Here is a 17,111-nt window from a genome sequence, read left to right on the forward strand (position 1 = left end):
AGATAAGATAAAAAATAAATTTTAAAAAATCAAAGTAAAATTATTAAAAAATAAATTAAAAAAAAAGTTCCCACAAGCTTTATTCCAAAAATAGATATTAAATAATGTTACAGAAGGAAAAGGAGCTGGTGTTGGGTTCTGTTTGTGTCCCTTCCCCTTTACCCTAGCTCTTCTCGAGTCTTGCCAATTTTTTTTGGCATTTTCTTAGAATGGGGATCTTCTAGCTCCTTGGCCTTATAATAGTGGGGAGCCACCTCCAGAAGCCAACTGCTGTCAATCTCCAATACCTACAAGAGGAGAGAAAAAATCAACAGGGTTCCCCTTTTTCCAACCTAGACTCTAATGTGTGATCAAAAACATTTCTTTTTTCCACCTTTGACTACAGGGCTAGGGGAAAGGTGCCAGGCTCTAACACTATATACCCCAAGGGCAGACACACCTCTACATGTCATTCAGGATCCCCAGTAAACTGTCCCTAAGAAACCTGATCATAAAGACTGTAAAGTACACTGAGGACAGAGACCACATCTGCTTTGTTTGCCATTCTCACCCCAGCATCTAAAACACCAAGATAATAGGCATTCAAATATGCACTGAATGAATGTGCAGTTCTTAGATCTTAGTAGATGCTGACATAGCTGTCGAGACAAGATGCCTTTCTATTTTATCCTACCTTAAATCAATGTGTTTTCCTGTTTCTCTGTTGGTCTCAGCAACTTGAACCCGGATTTGTAGCTTGCTAGGATCCCACCTCCCCACACATCTTCACCGTCCTGGGCAGGGGAAGGTCCCCTCACCTGTCTCATGAACTCCTTGGTGGTCAAGACAAGTTCATGGTAGAGCAGCCAGCGTGGCTGTTCATCAAAGAGTGAGGAGTTGGGGTGAATGAACACTGTCTGCTGCTGTTTGACTGTGCGATAGCCGCTACGAGTCAACCGGGCCGTGTGGTAGAAATAACCAGCTGTGATGGCCTGAGGGACAGACAGGGAAGAAAGTCAACAAGAAAGCCACACATCCATGGACCCTAAGCACTCACTACCTTTTTAGTTCAGGCTCTGGAGAACTAGAAAGGTAAGGAATGCATGTAGAACCCACTGAGAGGGGCCCTTCAGTGGTGTGGGGAGGAAAGCACAGAAGAGCCCACCTTCCACAGGGAAGAGGGCATACCCTCAGGCTGGAGGAACTGCTGCGGGCCCCCAGAGCAGCTTGCTCTGTAGATGAGGGGGTGTGGCGAACAGCAGTAGACTAAAGAAACACTAACCTTGCGTACACGGATATAGTCCCCCTGGCAAGAGCTGAGACCAACTTCCACACGTTCCAAGAGCCCCTCCAGCTGTTCCCGCACGTCCCGGGCTCGGCGCATTGATCTGAACTGTACGAAGTTCTCATAGCACCACTGGGAAGAGTAACCACTCTCAGCCCACTATAAGGACGGTTAAAAAAAAAAAGTGGAAGTTAAGTATACAGCAAACCCAGAGTCCTTGTGCCTCCCTCATTTCCCCACCCAAGCCCAGTGACCTGTGTATAAACGTTCAGCAGAACCAGGTGGTCTCCACCAGGGAGGAAAAAGTTGACACGGGCATTGTCAGCATGGACAACCTTGTCCTTGGGTCGGTAGAAGATGGAGTTGTTGACAGACAGCATGGCAGCCACCGTCAGGATCTCTTCTGAACAGCTATATCTGGGGAAGGAAGGGCAAAGCAGGACGGTTCAAAGGAAGACACACAGGAACAGACACGCAGTAAGGGGCAAAGTGATCACTGTGTGTAGATGTCATCACATGGAGACTGCCATTGGGATAATGGCTACAAATCAGAGTGGACAGATTCTGGTGGCAGAGATGGCAGTACAGGTGTCGAGGAGGAGGGCTGTAGATGGAACAATAGCAGAGGAGGGCTATCTGTGGAAGGCGGCCAGGAAAACGCCGGGGACTTCTGAAGGTAGGAAGGACTTCTGCAGGAGGAAGGTGCGTATTATGTGCATCACGGAACAACAGCGCTTCGAATTCATGTAATGACCTCTGACCTCAACTACGGCAGACGAATGGCATTTAAAGGTGGTCCCTGCACAACTACATCTAAATGTTATAGTCCAAAACCTTAGGAAGGAGAAAGTCCCCAAACCAGTCCACACACCACACTCCTCACAAGTGCTAAGTCTTCCACACCCATTCATGCCCCCAAATTTTCTGTTTGTCAATCTTACTCTTTTGATAAGTGTCTTACTGCCCCTTGTGAGCCTCAAAAGGGGCAGTAAGAGTTTTCTAATAACTTATTTGTTAAAGAACAATACAGTAGGGAGAAAAAGAGGAAAAAGAGCAAGGTAACAAAAATGGCCCTAAGAGACAGAAGGAGGCATAGCCAGTTTGTGTGCTGGGGCCTGGCCAGAGTGGTGGGGGTGGGGGTGGGGTGCGGTGCTTACTTCTCAGAGGCCAGGATCATTTTAGACAGCATGGGGTCCACGGGTAGCTCTGCCATCTTTCGACCAGACTAAGGAGAGGAAAACAGTTGAGGCCAGTCCTCCCTCAGGTGTCCCTTCGCCACTCAAGAGGTCACCCCAACGCCTTCATCCTGCCCCAGCCCATGCAGCCCTCCCACCTCACCGTGGTGAGCTCCCCAAGGTGGTTGAGGGCTCCCAGGGCATACAGTTGTTCCAAAGCCAGCAGTAGGGTCTCATATGGTGGAGGGTCCAGGAAATCGAAGTGCATTAGGTCATGGATCCCTGAAGAAAGATGTGAGGGAGTAGAACAGTTTCTCTGCAGGGATCAGTGACTCCAGCCCCACCTCTCTGCAGGGATCAGTGACTCCAGCCCCACCTCCCTCCTCTCTCAGGAGGACTGGGGGACCCCAAATAACCTAAGCTCTTGAGCAACAACACAACATTGCCCAAGCTGGTCCTCTGGATCTCCGGCACGGTGGTCTCCTCCAGCTCATGCTGATAGGCCCAGGCAGTATACAGGCGGAAGCACTTCCCGGCAGCTACCCGACCCGCCCGACCCGCCCGCTGATTGGCTGAGGCCTGGAAAGAAAGGAGAGGCAGGCATGCTGACAACTGGAGAGGGAAAAGAGAAAAGGCAATATCTTTGCAAGAAATCTGAAAGGATGTAGGCTGCTTATTCCCTGTCCTCTAAGAAGCTCCCACAGGCTTCTGAGTTGAACCTTCCCCACAGAGACACTGCTGGAGCCCGATCAGGCTGACCTTGCTGCAGGGTGTGACAGTGAGGGATTCCATGCCCGTGCGAGGGTTGTAGCTCTTCTGCTTACAGAACCCTGGATCCAGCACATAAATGATGCCTTCAATGGTGAGCGATGTCTCAGCGATGTTTGTTGCCACAACCACCTGCGTGAGAGGGTGCAGAGTCACCTGGGGACCACACCCACCAAGTCACCTAGAAAAGGTAATCTGGGGGGCGCCTGGGTAGCGCAGTCGTTAAGCGTCTGCCTTTGGCTCAGGGCGTGATCCCCGCGTTCCGGAATCGAGTCCCACATCGGGCTCCTCCACTGGGAGCCTGCTTCTTCCTCTCCCACTCCCCCTGCTTGCGTTCCCTCTCTCTCTGGCTGTCTCTATCTCTGTCGAATAAATAAATAAAATCTTAAAAATAAATAAATAAATAAAAATTAAAAAAAAAGAAAAAGAAAAAAAAGAAAAAGTAATCCAGGAGATTAGAGAAGCAGGTGCAGATAGGGACAGGAGCTGAGGGGATTAGCGTCTAAAGTCAGAAGAGGAGGACAAGGCCAGGCAGGAGTGAGGGAGACTAGGGATGAACAGGGACATAATGTGGAAAGGAAATGGGAGAAGGGTTAGAATTGTTTTCAGAGATGGGAGAGTAGGTCCAGGTCCCTGCCTCCATCCACCAGCACTTTCACATTCGTCCTCATCCAGGACTTCCTGCATGTGTCTCCCTGCCTCTACTCCTGGCCCTCCTTATCTGGCATCATTCTGGCATCCAGATAGCCCTTTAAAAATGTAAACCTGTCACATCACTAACCCCGTCGGTCAATGGCTTCCCGTCCTACCTGAGGATCATATTCAAGCCCTTTAAGGCCCTGAGTCCTCTAGCCCTGGCTACCTTTCTGACCTCACCTCCAGGCATTATGGGCTCCCTCGCTCCACTCCTGCACACTGCTGCTCCCTGGGTGGTCTGAGCACACTCCTCCCTCGGGTCCTTCGCATGAGCTGTTCCCTCTGCTGGACACGCTCACCTCCCACATATCAGCCTGGCTCCCTCCCTCACTGGGTTCAGGCTTCAGCTTCCCTTTCCCCTTACTGGAGGAGAGGCCTTCCCTACACCCCAAGGAAATACCTTCCTGCCATTCCTCACTCCCACTCCCCTGGAGTCAGTCCCCATCTCCCCATGTTGCACTGTACCTCTCCACAGCATTGGTCACAAATCAGCATTGTGTGTGTGTCCCACTGCCTCCTAACTTACGTTAGACTGTAAGCTCTGTGAGGCTAGGGACATTGTTCTGTTCATCATTGTATCTTCATTCCCTAGAACAGTACCTGGCATGTGGGAGGAGCTTGTTAAATATTTGCCGAATGGAAGGTACATCCTTGCTCAAAACCCTCTGATTGCCACCCAATCGTCTGAAGTCCAAATGCTTCCACCTGCTATCAAAGACCCTCCCTAATCTCAGTCCAGAGTTGTTTTCACCATGTGACCTGTCCCCTCAACCTTCTACATTACACTTGGACCTCAAACATACCTTAAGCCTTGCTCTGGAATTCCCTACCTTTCTTCTTAAAGATCCAGATCAAATCCCATCTTTCAGCACAGCAAGGACCTCCCTTCTCCTCTGTGCCTCCACAGTGCTGACTTAACGGGTCATGGATTTGGCTGTGTCTCGGTTCATGCCGAATTCATCCTCTCTCTCCCGCTCTGGAGGGGAGAGACTAACTACTACGGAGTCTCACGGCTGCAGCAGGGCCCAGGACACACCCTGCACAGGGCAGGCACATACTCTTGTTCACTACTCGTTGTGTGAACTACAGAGGTGAAGAACATGGGTTTCTCCAACTGACCTTTCGTGCCCCAGGGGGCGTGGGCTGGAAGATACGAGCCTGCATGTCGGAAGGCAGGTTGGCATAAATGGGTAACACCAAGAGCTCCCGGATTTTGGAGCCCAGGCGGCGGCAGCGATCCTGGAGCATCTCACAGGCGGCCTCAATCTCCTCCTGGATTTGGGACGGAAAGAGCAGCACAGGTCCCAGAGTGACAGAAGGCCTACCTGCCAGCTCTGTCTTCCCCTGGGATACATCGCCGCCCCTCCCCCCGCGTCTCACACCTGTCCTGTCAGGAACACCAGGATATCCCCAGGGGGCTGGGTCACATGGATCTGCAGCACAGACACTACACAAGCTTCCAGGTAGTCAGCCTCCGGAGCCTAGGGACAGGGAGGAGAGGGGTCACAGGAAGGCCATCTGTCTGGGAAACTCCTTCTTCTCCCAGCTCAAAAACCAGTTTATCCTAGTTCCCCTTTGGACTCTCCATTTCCCCTTCCCTCCTTGGGACAACCTTCTCCAAAGGCCCAAGCTTTGCTGCCTCACACTTAAGCCCATCCTCCCTGAAGGGAGCACCTTGGTATAGAAGATGTCAACTGGAAACCTGCGTCCAGGGATTCGGAAGACAGGGGCGTCATCAAAGAAGGTGGAAAAACGGGCAGTGTCCAGTGTGGCTGAAGCCACCAAGACCTTCAGCTCAGGCCGGAAGCGAGCAACATCTTTGATTAACCCAAAGAGAATGTCTGTGTGTAGGGTCCGTTCATGAGCCTCATCTACCATCACCACACTGGGGAAAGAACAGGCAAACAGTGAGCCAGGAAAGTTGGCCAGGAGAGGACAACAGGATCCCCTGGACAAGGGCACAGAGGGAAGCGAAGAGCCCAAAGGTGAATGAGGGAGGAGGGGGTTCCAAAGAGAAGCCAATCACCCCAGTTAAGGAAGACCAACAGAAAGTTAAAGAGGACCAAGACCCCACAGTCTACAGCTTCTCCCAGCCTGAGAAGACAACAGCAGCCAAGATTTGGAGGCTGGAAGCCAAGGCCAGGACCAGTCAGACATCCTCTCTGGGTCAGAATTACAGGTTAGAGTCAACAGAAGTAAGAGTATCTGTTTTAAGGGGGAAAAAAGTGAGAGCAGGGCCTCTTCGAGTAAGGCTGGGCTCCCCAGGCTGGCTGGGAATGAACCATGATTTGAACAGCCCAGGAGCTGCTGGGCCTCCCTGCTGGCCCTGCTGCCTCCTTCTGGGGAGAGGGACCAGGTAAGCCTTTCTACCCCAACCTTAGAGGCCTCTGCAGGATTCTTGGTCTCCTCCCTAGTTATCTGGGTGCCACGTCTTCTTTATCCTTGTTCAAGCCTTTGGATTTCCAGGTGACAGCCAAGCCTGCAGGAGCTCACCCCGGACTATGCTGGTGAAGTCCTCAGCTGTTCCACAAAGCATGCTGGCTTGATGGGAAAACCCTACACCCCAAACACTCTTGCATTGGCTAGCCTTCCATGGGTTCTGAGATTTCTGCAAGAGGTGTGAAGGCTCAAATCATATTTGTCCTATTGTTCCATTTGTGATCTTCTAAGACCAGAATTTCACAGCTTCCTAAGAGCTGAGAAAGCACACGCTGCTTGGCTGGCCTGACCCCAGCACCAGCCAGGCACAGATCCCTTCTCCTCCCAAACTCATGTTCGTCCAAGCCCTGCCTGGCCAACACCAGCACTGAGAACTCATTATTCACAGACCAAGCCACTCCAAGACCTGGGCCAAAGGCCTAAGAGTGAGGGCCGCAGCACACCTACAGCCCCTCCAATCTCCACCGCTCTGGCTTCTTAGTATTGCGCTGACAACTGTCTCCCCGTGACCTCTCCCACGGTTGCTAGTTGCACTCTCTGGAGTTATGTGCAACAAATCTGACTTCTTCGTCCATGTAACAGCCCTTCCCATATTTAGAGAGAACCAGGATGTCTCCCCTGAGTTTCTCCTCCCTAAGCTGAACATTCTAAGTTTCTTCAAAGGGTCTTCATGTGGCTTTTTAAGTCTCTACAGCACCACTCTACCATCCCGGGGTTTTCTAAACTCTGGAAGCAACTGGGGAGGGAGGGAGAGGATTTCTCTGCAGTCTCTTCTACCCCACCTCCATGCACCTGCAGGTCAGTCCTAGGACCGTCCACACCATAAAGAATCAAGACCTGGTGCGCTAGTCAGAAGATAAACACCAAACTAACTGGAGAAGAAAGGAGAGAAAGGCCAGAGATTAAAGGAGCTACAGGAAGGCGCTGAAGGGGAGGAAGACAGTAGCCTGGATGGAAGAGAAGGTGGTGGCTCTCTCGTGGGAGACGGGGACCCCATGTGTACCTGTAACTTGCAAGGTCAGGTTCAGAGAGGAACTCCCGGAGAAGCATCCCGTCTGTCATGTAGCGGAGGACAGTTCGCTCTGACGTGCAGTCCTCAAAGCGGATGCTGTAGCCAACCTGTCAAGGGGCCGTTAGCGATCGAGATTGGGCTGGTGCTCCCTGAAGGGAGTGCAGGGCTAGGGGATGACGGGTCAGTGCCTGGACCTGTGGTGTGAAGCCCTGTGCAGTGTGGGCTACATCCCAGACCCTAGAGGCTCCCCTCCCCACTCAGTCCCCACAGATCTCACCTCATTCCCAAGCTTCACACCCATCTCCCGGGCCACCCGGGCAGCCACACTCATGGCTGCCACTCTCCGGGGCTGGGTGCAGGCAATCTTCATTCCTTTCTTTGTATAACCCTGAATGACAAGAGAAGAGGTTTTCCCTTTGCTAAATATCCTCCGGGGCGGGGGAGGGGGGCACCTGGGTGGCTCAGTCAGTCAAGTGTCTGCCTTCAGCTCAGGTCATGATCCGGGAGCCCTGGGATCGAGTCCCACAGAGGGCTCCCTACTCAGTGGGGAGCTTGCTTCTCCCTCTCCCTCTGCACCCCCCGCCCCACTCATGCATGCTTGCTCTCTCTCAAATAAATAAAAATCTTTAATAAATAAATAAATATGCTCCTGGAGCCCAAGATAATTCAGAGAAAGAAGGTGCAAATGCACAAGAGGGCAGGGGGAAAGGAGGGAACAGACAGAAACTGAAAACCACACCATCAGGGCAAACATATAGGACAGCAGACCCTAGGGCCCTCAAAGGCATCCCCACCCAGCCCTGAGAGTCCCAGCCTTCTGGGTAATCACATTCAGGCTCAGCTAGATTTGAGCTGGAGAAGGACAGACCAGCTGGGGCAGACCCAGAAGCAAAGGTGAACAAAAGAAGGTGAAAAAGCAGGAAACGGAGTCCTCTGACTCCTTCTTCTTTGGCTCTCGCAGAGGAGCAATGGCTGAGCTGATTGGTGCGGAGGGTCCCCAGCCTACCATCTATCCATCTACAGGTCTTTCCAACAGGAACGTTGGAACTAGACACAGACACAGTGGCAGAAGTGAGAACAGAAACATGAAAAGGGTTTGTCCTTATTCTTAAGAAACTCCCAATTTAGTGGAAAAGACTAAATGACTAAAGACGGAGAAGGTAAGTGACTACTGAAAACAACACATGAAAGGAGGTCTGACAGGACTGTGCTTGTCAAGGGTTGGTGCTCGGCAACCTGGAGGGTGTGGATGACTGTACCTCCTCAAAGAGATACTGCGGGATCTGGGTGGTCTTCCCGGAGCCCGTCTCACCCTCGATGATGAGGACCTGATGGTCAGCAATGGCAGCCAGGAGCTCCTCGCGGAAGGGGAACACCGGGAGGCTGCGGCGGACAGCCTGGATGGACTCCTTCTGCTGGGCCTGGGTTGGAGGCGGTGGACCTGATGGCTCCTGAGGAGAAAGAGGGGCACGAGCTTCAGGGCCGGCTTCCCGACCTCCTTAGAGTGTCCCAGAGTTCTCCAGCTCACCTCATCGCCCTGGAGCTGAGTGGCCCGGACAAACTCGATGGTCTCCTCTTCCTCCAGCACCAGCTGGTACTTGGGCTCCTGGGAGGCAGCATCTCGGGCCCCAAACTTCAGGGACGCTGCCCCCAGCCGGGCCTCCTCCCAGCGCCGCTGCTCCTCCCCAGGGGCGCCAGACTCCTCTTCCACCAGATCCATAGCTCGTGCCGGCTGTGGGAGAAGGACACATGAAGACGGAAGATGCCCCCTTCCCAGTCACTACCCCCACCCACTGGGAAGGGCAAGACAAAGAAGGGGCCAGCCAAGGCACTGTCCAAGGCCCTGAAGACTTCCCTCCCCTCAGCTTGGGGAGCAGGGCTGAAGTGGACTCTGCTTTGCCTCACCTGGCCTCGGGTCTCCTCGGGCATGTGGTAACGATTGGTGGCCTCCAGCTTCTCCTGCTCCCCAGCCGCCCGGTACTCTCGGGCCAGATCCCGAACTCGCCGCTTATATTTGAGCTCCCGCCGTTCATGTCGGCTCAGCTCCACATCCCCAAAAAGGAACTCCTCATCAGCCAGCTCAGCCTCCAGGTCCTCAAGCTTCTCTCGTTCCCGCTTAGCCAAGTACTCTCGGCGGGATTTCTTCCGCAGCTCGGGGACCTGGGTTAGGACAGGGCAGCCAAATTATCTCGCTGGAACAGCAACCCCTTTCCTTACTACCCGCAAGAGCGACAAATCCCCTGAAAGGCCAGCAGTGTCCCTTGGCAGTGTCCCACCTGCGTAATGGTGTGGCAAAGCTGGGCCTGTCTGAAAGCCACATACTGACCCCACACGCTATCTTCTAGCAGCACAGTCCAGCCAGAAGGGCCTTCTGGACAGCCTCACCATCTTTGTCAGCACAGATACACTAGGGCAATTATTTGAATATTTTAGATTTTATTCTTACTGTTTTATTCTACTTAGTGGAAAGGAGGAAAACAAAAGGATTAATAAAAGCATTTCAAAGCACAGGTCTCAAACTGAAAACAAGTGAGACTACTAGAAACCACTGGATGCGCCAACAGGAGGTAATCTTCAGCCTCAGTGAGAAGCTCCCTGGTCTGAAATCAAATGACTATAGTTTGGGAAAAGGGGCAATACACACTACATACAAAAAAACCTGGAAGTACGGCATCCGAGAGTGTTTCTGTAAGGCAAGATGTAATGAGAAATGCTTAGCCTCTGGGACTAACCTCTCCCCGCCTCGTACGACGTGTCATCTGGCTTCTACGTGTTTCCTTTGACAAGACCTTTTTAGGGCACATTATGGATGACAGTAAAAGACTGGCAACATCCTTAAGGCCTTTCTCAGCTCTACCCATGAGCCCTCCCACTGTGGCAACACCGTCTTCCCTGTGATCAAAACCTTCTCCTCTACTGTGGTGGCAAAACCTCATCAAGCCCTCTCCTTGGGGGCCCCAATTCTATTCAACTGCTTGGCTTTTCTTGTTTGTTCTGTGAAGACTTAAAAGGAGTTTATGCTCATGATCTAATCTGAGCACCACAGTCAAATACTCTTTCAACCTGATGGGGGAAGTAGATGGATGTTCTTTTAAAATATGGGCAAAAACCAGGGCAATTTGAGGGGCACCTGGATGGCTCAGTCAGAAGAGCATGCAACTTTTGATCTCGGGGTCCTGAGTACGAGCCCCTCATTGGGTGTAGAGATTACTAAAAAAAACAAATAAATAACAACAAAAAAAGCCTAACTCAGAGCAATTGGAGTATCAAAAAGAAAAATGATATGCAACTGTAAAATATTGAGAAATAAAAATTCATGAGACCAATGTGACACATATACACACAAAAAATGGGAAAAAAGCTTTTGTTACCAGTGAGGCTTCTTTTTCTTTTTTTTTTTTAAGATTTCTTTATTATTTATTTTTTAGAGACAGAGAGAGAGCGTGAGTGGGGAGGCAGAGGGAGAGAGAGAATATCAAGCAGACACTGTGCTGAGCTCAGAGCCCCGACGTGGGGCTCAATCTCCCAACCCTGAGATCATAAGCTGAGCTGAAATCAAGTCAGATGCTTAACTGACTGAACCACCTAGGTGCCCCATTTGCCCTGCCTTTTAAGAAGGAATTGTAGCTCATTCCTAGCTGTTGTGTGGTTGGTTTTTGTTTTTAAGACTTATATATTTATTAGAGAGAGAGAGCGTGCGCGCACGCAACAAAAGCAGAGGGGGTGGGGGATAGGGAAGACAAGGGTTAAGGAGAGAAGCGGACTCCTCCCTGCGCCCGGGGGGATCTCACCACTCTGAGATCGGGACCTGAGCCGAAATCAAGAGTCTAATGCTTAACTGACTCACACAGGCGCTCTGCTCATTCCTAACTGCTGAAAACCTCTTCTTTATATAAAAAGGTTAGCCAATAAATGTAGAAGGAACGTCAGACTCCAAAAATCACCTTTTTGCAATCCCCAGTGAAGCAGCAGATTTAGGAAAGGATTAGTAATAGTTATACTAAACCCATGAGATGAAAGGCTGTTGGCAGAAATGCTACCTGCACTAACAGGTATACAGTCGGCGTGTCCCCCCGACGTGGAGTAATGTGAAGTGCATATCGCCACCCAAAAAGTGTTCCTGTCACAACTTTTTAATCTGAGTTGAGGCAAGATTTAGATCCAACTTCCACTTTAAAGGAAACACAGGGCACAGAAGAACTCAGTGCCACAAAATAAGAGTCAGATAAACCCAGAATGTGGGGCATGGTACAAGATGAGAGAGAACGGGAAACAAACATAAGAGACTGAACCACCAGATGCAATGCATGAAACCTGACTGGGTTCTGGTTTGGAAAGAGCAGTTACTAAAGACATTTTCAGGTAACTGGGGAAATTTTATTGTGGACAGTTTTCTCGTTGATACATGAGAATTACTGTTCATCTTCTGGGGGATGACAATGGCGCTGTGGTTTTAGAGCGCAATGTCTTCATTCTTAGGAAATACGTGCTGACGGGATAAAATGCCATGATGTCTAAACTCTTTTAAAAGCTTAGAAAGAAAAAAAAAAGCCCACACTTACACAGCCCTTGCAAATACTACACATATTAGCCATTTCTGAATCTGAATAGTTTATGAGTGTTTATTATATTCCTCTCTCAATTTTCCTGTTTACTTGGGAGTTTTCATGATTGAAAAGGAAAGAAAAATCAAATTCTGGCAAATAAAAACATTATACCCATACTGACAGATATCTCAGAAATCTCTGACCATAGTCATTTTGTGGGGTGGGTCATGAGATAGCTTGGTCAGGGAAGACCTCAGTTCCACTAGGCCATTTTTAGGGCATCAAGAGTCTCAAAATTCTTTTGAGAATCCAAAGTGTGACCTTACTTGGGAAGACTAGGCCTTTGGAAAACCACCTACCCTACCAGAACTCACACCATGACAAGTTCAGTTCATGAATTACAAGGGCTGTGTCCCCATTCAGAGAAAAGAAACTCAGGAAACTGAAGGAAGATCACAAGACCATGTTTGGGATAAAGGAATTAGATGGCAGGAAGGTATTTGGAATTGGGTGTGCCCAAGGTGACTGGACAGCACATACCTCAGCAGTGGGCCAGTTGCCCTGCCCCTGTCCTCCAGCCAGCCCCTTGGATGTTCCAACTGACTTTTGATTACATCTCCTTAGTCTCAGGGAAAGCGCATACCTCCCTCCCGAACACAGTGTGATTCAGATCCTAAGGAGTAAGAGGGTTTGTGCGCAGCTTCCTTCCCTCTACAACTTAAGTTGTCCTTGGCAGGCTCCTGTCAACACAGACCTGACAGCAAATCAGCATCGCCACTGTACTTCCTTTGTGTCCTTTTTCCCTACCCCAGACCACTTCATCAGAAAGTTTTTCCTTTTTCCTTCTGATGGTTGGCTTCCTGGGCACTAGGGCTCACCATGGCTTTCCGGTCTTCCTCAGCCATCTTGAGGCGCTTCTGAGCCTCTTCATAAGCCTAGAGAAGAAACCAAGAGTGGAGGGCTGTGAGGCCAAAATCTCCCACAGCCACTCCCCCTCTAGAATCACAAGGATCATTCGGATACGCCAATGCATAAAGAAATGGCCCTTCTCAGTGAGGGCTCTCTAGGGCTATAGGTTTGGCAGAGGGTTGCCATAGCCAGAGGACCCAGAAGGGTCCTCTTACTATAGAGCTGACCGTCACCAGAGGCCATCCTGGTCTTCATGGAGATCACTATCTCTGCCATCACACCCAACCTCAGATTTGACCCAGGGATCTTTCTGGGGATTTACAAAACGTGCGGCTCCTATGCACCTTCTTGTCTGACCGCTCCAGGACATTGCGAGTTCGATCCTTGTCCCGCTGCCGAACCCGCTCAGCGAAGGCATCGCGTTCTTCCAGGTCCTGAAGGCGCTCTCGCTCCGACCGCTCCCACTCATCCTCTGACTCGGGCTTCTCAGTCTGCTGTTTACTCCCCCTACAGCCCAGCCCGAAGGATTACATAAGGCCTCCTAGGAGGCTTATCACCCCCTCATCCCCTGTCCCATCCTTTCTCACCCTGCTTCTGATTTACCCTGTCTTTCTCTTCCCTTTCTCAGAAATCTCTTCCTCCTCTTCTTCCTCCTCCTGACATTTCTTCCTGAGATGTTTCCGTTTTTTACGCTTCTTCTGGAGACTGCTCCCAGCTCTGCCTACAGTCTCCTCGCTGCTCTCCTCACTGTCTTCCAGCAACTTATAGGATCGGTTCTTCTCCAGCAGGGCTCGGGCCTCTCGCTCGGCCACCCGAGCTGGCTTTTCTACTAATGCCTTCCGTGGTACCTACCAGAAGGGAAGATAATGGGATGTGAGCAACTCCTGATCTCTGCCATCTACTTTGCCCCATTCTGAATTTAAGGAATGACCTGATCTTAAACCAGCCTTTGTTGTCTCTTTTCACCATGGCTTCACACCATGTTCATTTCCCTGAATTGGGCCTCTCAATTTCTGAACCTCCTTGTTGTCATTCACTTAACAAACGTTTACTAAAGCCTGTCTGAAGCACCAGGTACTTGCCAGGGACCAAGGACACAGGAATAAACAAAAGACAACAATCCCTGCCCTCACGGAGTTTATTTTACATTCTCAAAACCAATTCTCAATTGTTCAGCCTCTATTCTTCCCCAAGACTAAGTCATCCCTATGCAAGAACAGATATGCTACAAGGATTGGTTTGCAGAGGCCTGTCATAAGCTTGGCACTGTACCAGATTCCAGGCATACATGCTAAACAGATTTACATAAAGTCCCTATCTTCATACCACTTAGGTTCTAAACTCATCTCCCGCCAGGCACCATATGTGACAACTAAGCAGGTTATTTGCCATTCAACGAACATGCTGAACACTTTCACTCTTCCATATACTTACTAAGCACCTGTTCTGTAAGGTGCTGTCAGGTGGGAAAAATACAAAGACAAGAAATACAAAGTCCTGGCCTCCAGCTCACCTTTACACCTTTATTCCTTCCCCCTTCTCTACCAGACAGATTTTGGGGAATCTTTGGGCCTGCTTCCCCTGATCACTACCCCTACTTTTTCTGCCCTTCCACAGCACTTCTCATACATCTCTTCTATAGCCTCGACCATCGGATTCCCCTGGAAACTAGTTAGAAATGCAAAAACCAAGATCCCATCCCGAAACTACCTAATCGGAATCTGCATTTTAATAAGGGTCGCATGCATATTAAAGTTCGAGAAACACTGCTCTGTAACACTTAACCCTCTTTGAACTTCTCCCCAGAGCTGGACGTCTAGCACCTAGCACAGTACCCGGGCGACAACGGACAAAAGCCAGGCGCTTGTGAACTGAGCTTACTTAATTCCCGAAAGGACAGTTAGCCCAGCCTCACCTGGACAAACAACCTGGGGCCCCTCCCCTGCTCCACCTCCTCTCCCGCCGCTCCCAAGCCTGGCCCCGCCGCGCCCCTCTCGACACCTTGTTCCAGAGCCTCAGAGCGAAGTCCCGTGCCGGCCCGCTGAGGTCCAGGGTATCGGTGTCTCGCAGGCGCTGCACAAACTCCTCGGCCGAGGCGCAGCGCTGCGCGGTACCAATCAGGAACTGGGCCACGTGCCGCTCGCTCAGCCCCAGCACCGAATGCAGCTCGTCCTGCACCCAGCGCTCCAGTCCAGCCGGCGTCGCCATGGTGACCCACGCTGCCCCGTTTCTGGCCCTGGACCGTCTCGAGTAGCCACGCTGGCGGCTGGGCCCGTCGGAAGCCTTGAGGCCTGGAGGCCTGGGCTGGAGTTTGAGTTCCGCAAAGGACCTGTCTAAGGACTTTGGGGCTCGCTTTCCAACAGCCCAAAACCGTCTTCCCGGACGGCGGAGACCGGAAACCGTCGGTCATTTCCGGCCTAAGCACTACGGTGGCCGAACGAGTTCAAACCTCATGGAACCACCCCTGAAGTTCAGGGTGAAATATTTTATTTCCGCTTCCACTAAGTCTCTCTGTCGCCCTCTGCTGGTCAGTCTGTGGGTGCCTCGCTCACTCATTGATTCAACAAATGCTGTGCGCTAAGCACGATTTTAGTTGCTGGGGATATGGCAAAGAACTAATCGGACAAAAATCCCTTACTGAAGGGAGGGGGGAAGACAAAATACACAATAAATAAAACATGCAAGTCCTATGGAGCCAAAAATAATGCAAGGTTTGTGTGTGTTGGTGGGAGATTCTATCTCAAATTGTAAGGTTCGAATTGTAAAGTTCGGTCCATGCCGATGAAGGATTAGCCCATGCTGATTAGGAAACCTTTGCTAGTACCCGCACCTGAGCACCTGCGGCAGGAATGAATACAAGTTAGACATAATCGAGGACCTCCAAGCAGGAAGAAACAGGATCTGGGGAGAAAAACAAAGGTGCCCCCCTCTTTTTTTGTGCTCTCAGAAAGTTATTTTTAAAACCCTCCAAACTAACGAATGTGTAAACTGTGTTCTGCGTTTTTGCTAACAGCTTAATTCACTGGTGATGCTTATTCAAAAATAAGCTGGGCTTGTTACCTTACTCTCTGCTTACCTGATGACGGTTCGACCCTGCTTCATACTTCTATGAGTAATTGGACTTATCAGACACTACTGTTGGGAAATGAAATATTGCTGTCCCAACAGCCATAGGTAGCTCCTTAGCACTGACTTCTTAGATGCATTGTTTTCTGTTTCTGAGATGGACTGTGGGCACCCCTGGCATCTCAGAGCTTCCTGCCTCTCTGGTTTCTTGGGTCATACCTGATTAGTATCTTTACCTAATTAGCTACCAGAGTAAGCATCGTTTCCCTCCATACTCATACCCTCTCTAAACTGGCTCATTGTTTTAACACTTTCATTGTTCCTTTGCTAGTAAATTAAAGACTTTGGTATATGTTTAAGATCAATATGTCTTATTTTGTATTTAGTAAAAAGGAGTCTCTCTAAGCTGAGAAAACTCCTGTAGTGGTAGGACTGTAACTACTCAAACATGTCTTTACTACCCTAGCAAACTGGAAAAAAAAAAAAAAAAAAAAAAAAGACCTTATAAGTAAACTACAGATCTGCCATATTTGTAGAAGAAATTCTTTGACATGGGAAAATCTCTCAATTAACTGTAGTTGGGCAACAAAGCCATGAATTATCAATAGTTCTTAATTAAGCCTTTAGGAATATAAAACCCATTGTCTATCAGAGACTCTTTTTCAGGAAACTGCACTTCTGTGCATACATTATATTTTGCAGCAGTTTTAGACTTATTATTTATGGTCCTGAGTCTTGGAGTAAATGCCCCTAGATTAGCCATTGTTATACACTAACTAGCTGGCTGCTTCTAGCAGGCTTCTAAATACTGGAATCCTTCAATTCAGAGTGCCCTCTGCTTCCAATATTTTAGCTCTTTTCATCTATTCACATATTTGTTCAGTCATTCATTCTAGTAATAACTTTGCAAGTGTACTAGGAATATTTTCGTGAGGCGTGAGGATCCTTCATTAAACCCAACGGACATAGTCTACTCTTGTGGCACTTCCAGCTTAGTGGATTCCTCCTACCTTCCCTCAAACCAGTCCTTTTCCTGCCAGTCCTTTGAGAAACAGGTACGAGGCTCTCCCAGAGCCCTTTCTTCATGTCAACACTGAGTTTCTGTTCCATCTACATCATTTTCCCCTCCCGGAGCCCTGGCTACTACCTCTTCATGGCCAATAGGAAGATGGGAGAGGCTTGGGATGAGCAGCACACACCATCCCCACAGCACTTTTTTCCACAAGAAGGAAAAG

At 49.8% G+C, this 17,111-nt stretch overlaps 1 protein-coding gene across 1 annotated transcript; it reads right to left on the minus strand.

Annotated features, from left to right (window-relative positions):
- Positions 1–55: 55 nt before the first annotated feature.
- Positions 56–16,272, minus strand: DHX16 (DEAH-box helicase 16). The gene is made up of 20 exons (XM_002928854.4): positions 14,812–16,272; positions 13,414–13,658; positions 13,155–13,317; positions 12,780–12,836; positions 9,260–9,514; positions 8,883–9,086; positions 8,614–8,805; positions 7,632–7,742; positions 7,346–7,461; positions 5,578–5,788; positions 5,286–5,384; positions 5,023–5,175; positions 3,199–3,339; positions 2,856–3,018; positions 2,603–2,721; positions 2,422–2,489; positions 1,519–1,681; positions 1,262–1,423; positions 798–971; positions 56–287 (listed from the first exon to the last, which is right to left on the minus strand). Exons 1-20 carry the CDS (start codon positions 15,016–15,018, stop codon positions 159–161), a joined length of 3,132 nt encoding a protein of 1,043 aa, XP_002928900.1. The 5' UTR covers positions 15,019–16,272; the 3' UTR covers positions 56–158.
- Between the last annotated feature and the right edge of the window lie 839 nt (positions 16,273–17,111).

This window comes from Ailuropoda melanoleuca, chromosome 5, assembly GCF_002007445.2.
Source record: "Ailuropoda melanoleuca isolate Jingjing chromosome 5, ASM200744v2, whole genome shotgun sequence".
Classification (NCBI taxonomy): domain Eukaryota; kingdom Metazoa; phylum Chordata; class Mammalia; order Carnivora; family Ursidae; genus Ailuropoda; species Ailuropoda melanoleuca.

Bases quoted from the DNA above. Each gene is read 5' to 3' on its own strand.
- DHX16 (XM_002928854.4), bottom strand. From the start codon at position 15,018: ATGGCGACGCCGGCTGGACTGGAGCGCTGGGTGCAGGACGAGCTGCAT. The intron at 9,515-12,779 runs GTGAGCCCTAGT...GTCCTAACCCAG, and splicing joins AGGAAGACCGGAAAGCCATG to GTCCCCGAGCTGCGGAAGAA. The intron at 1,424-1,518 runs GTCACTGGGCTT...CCGTCCTTATAG, and splicing joins TGCTGAACGTTTATACACAG to TGGGCTGAGAGTGGTTACTC.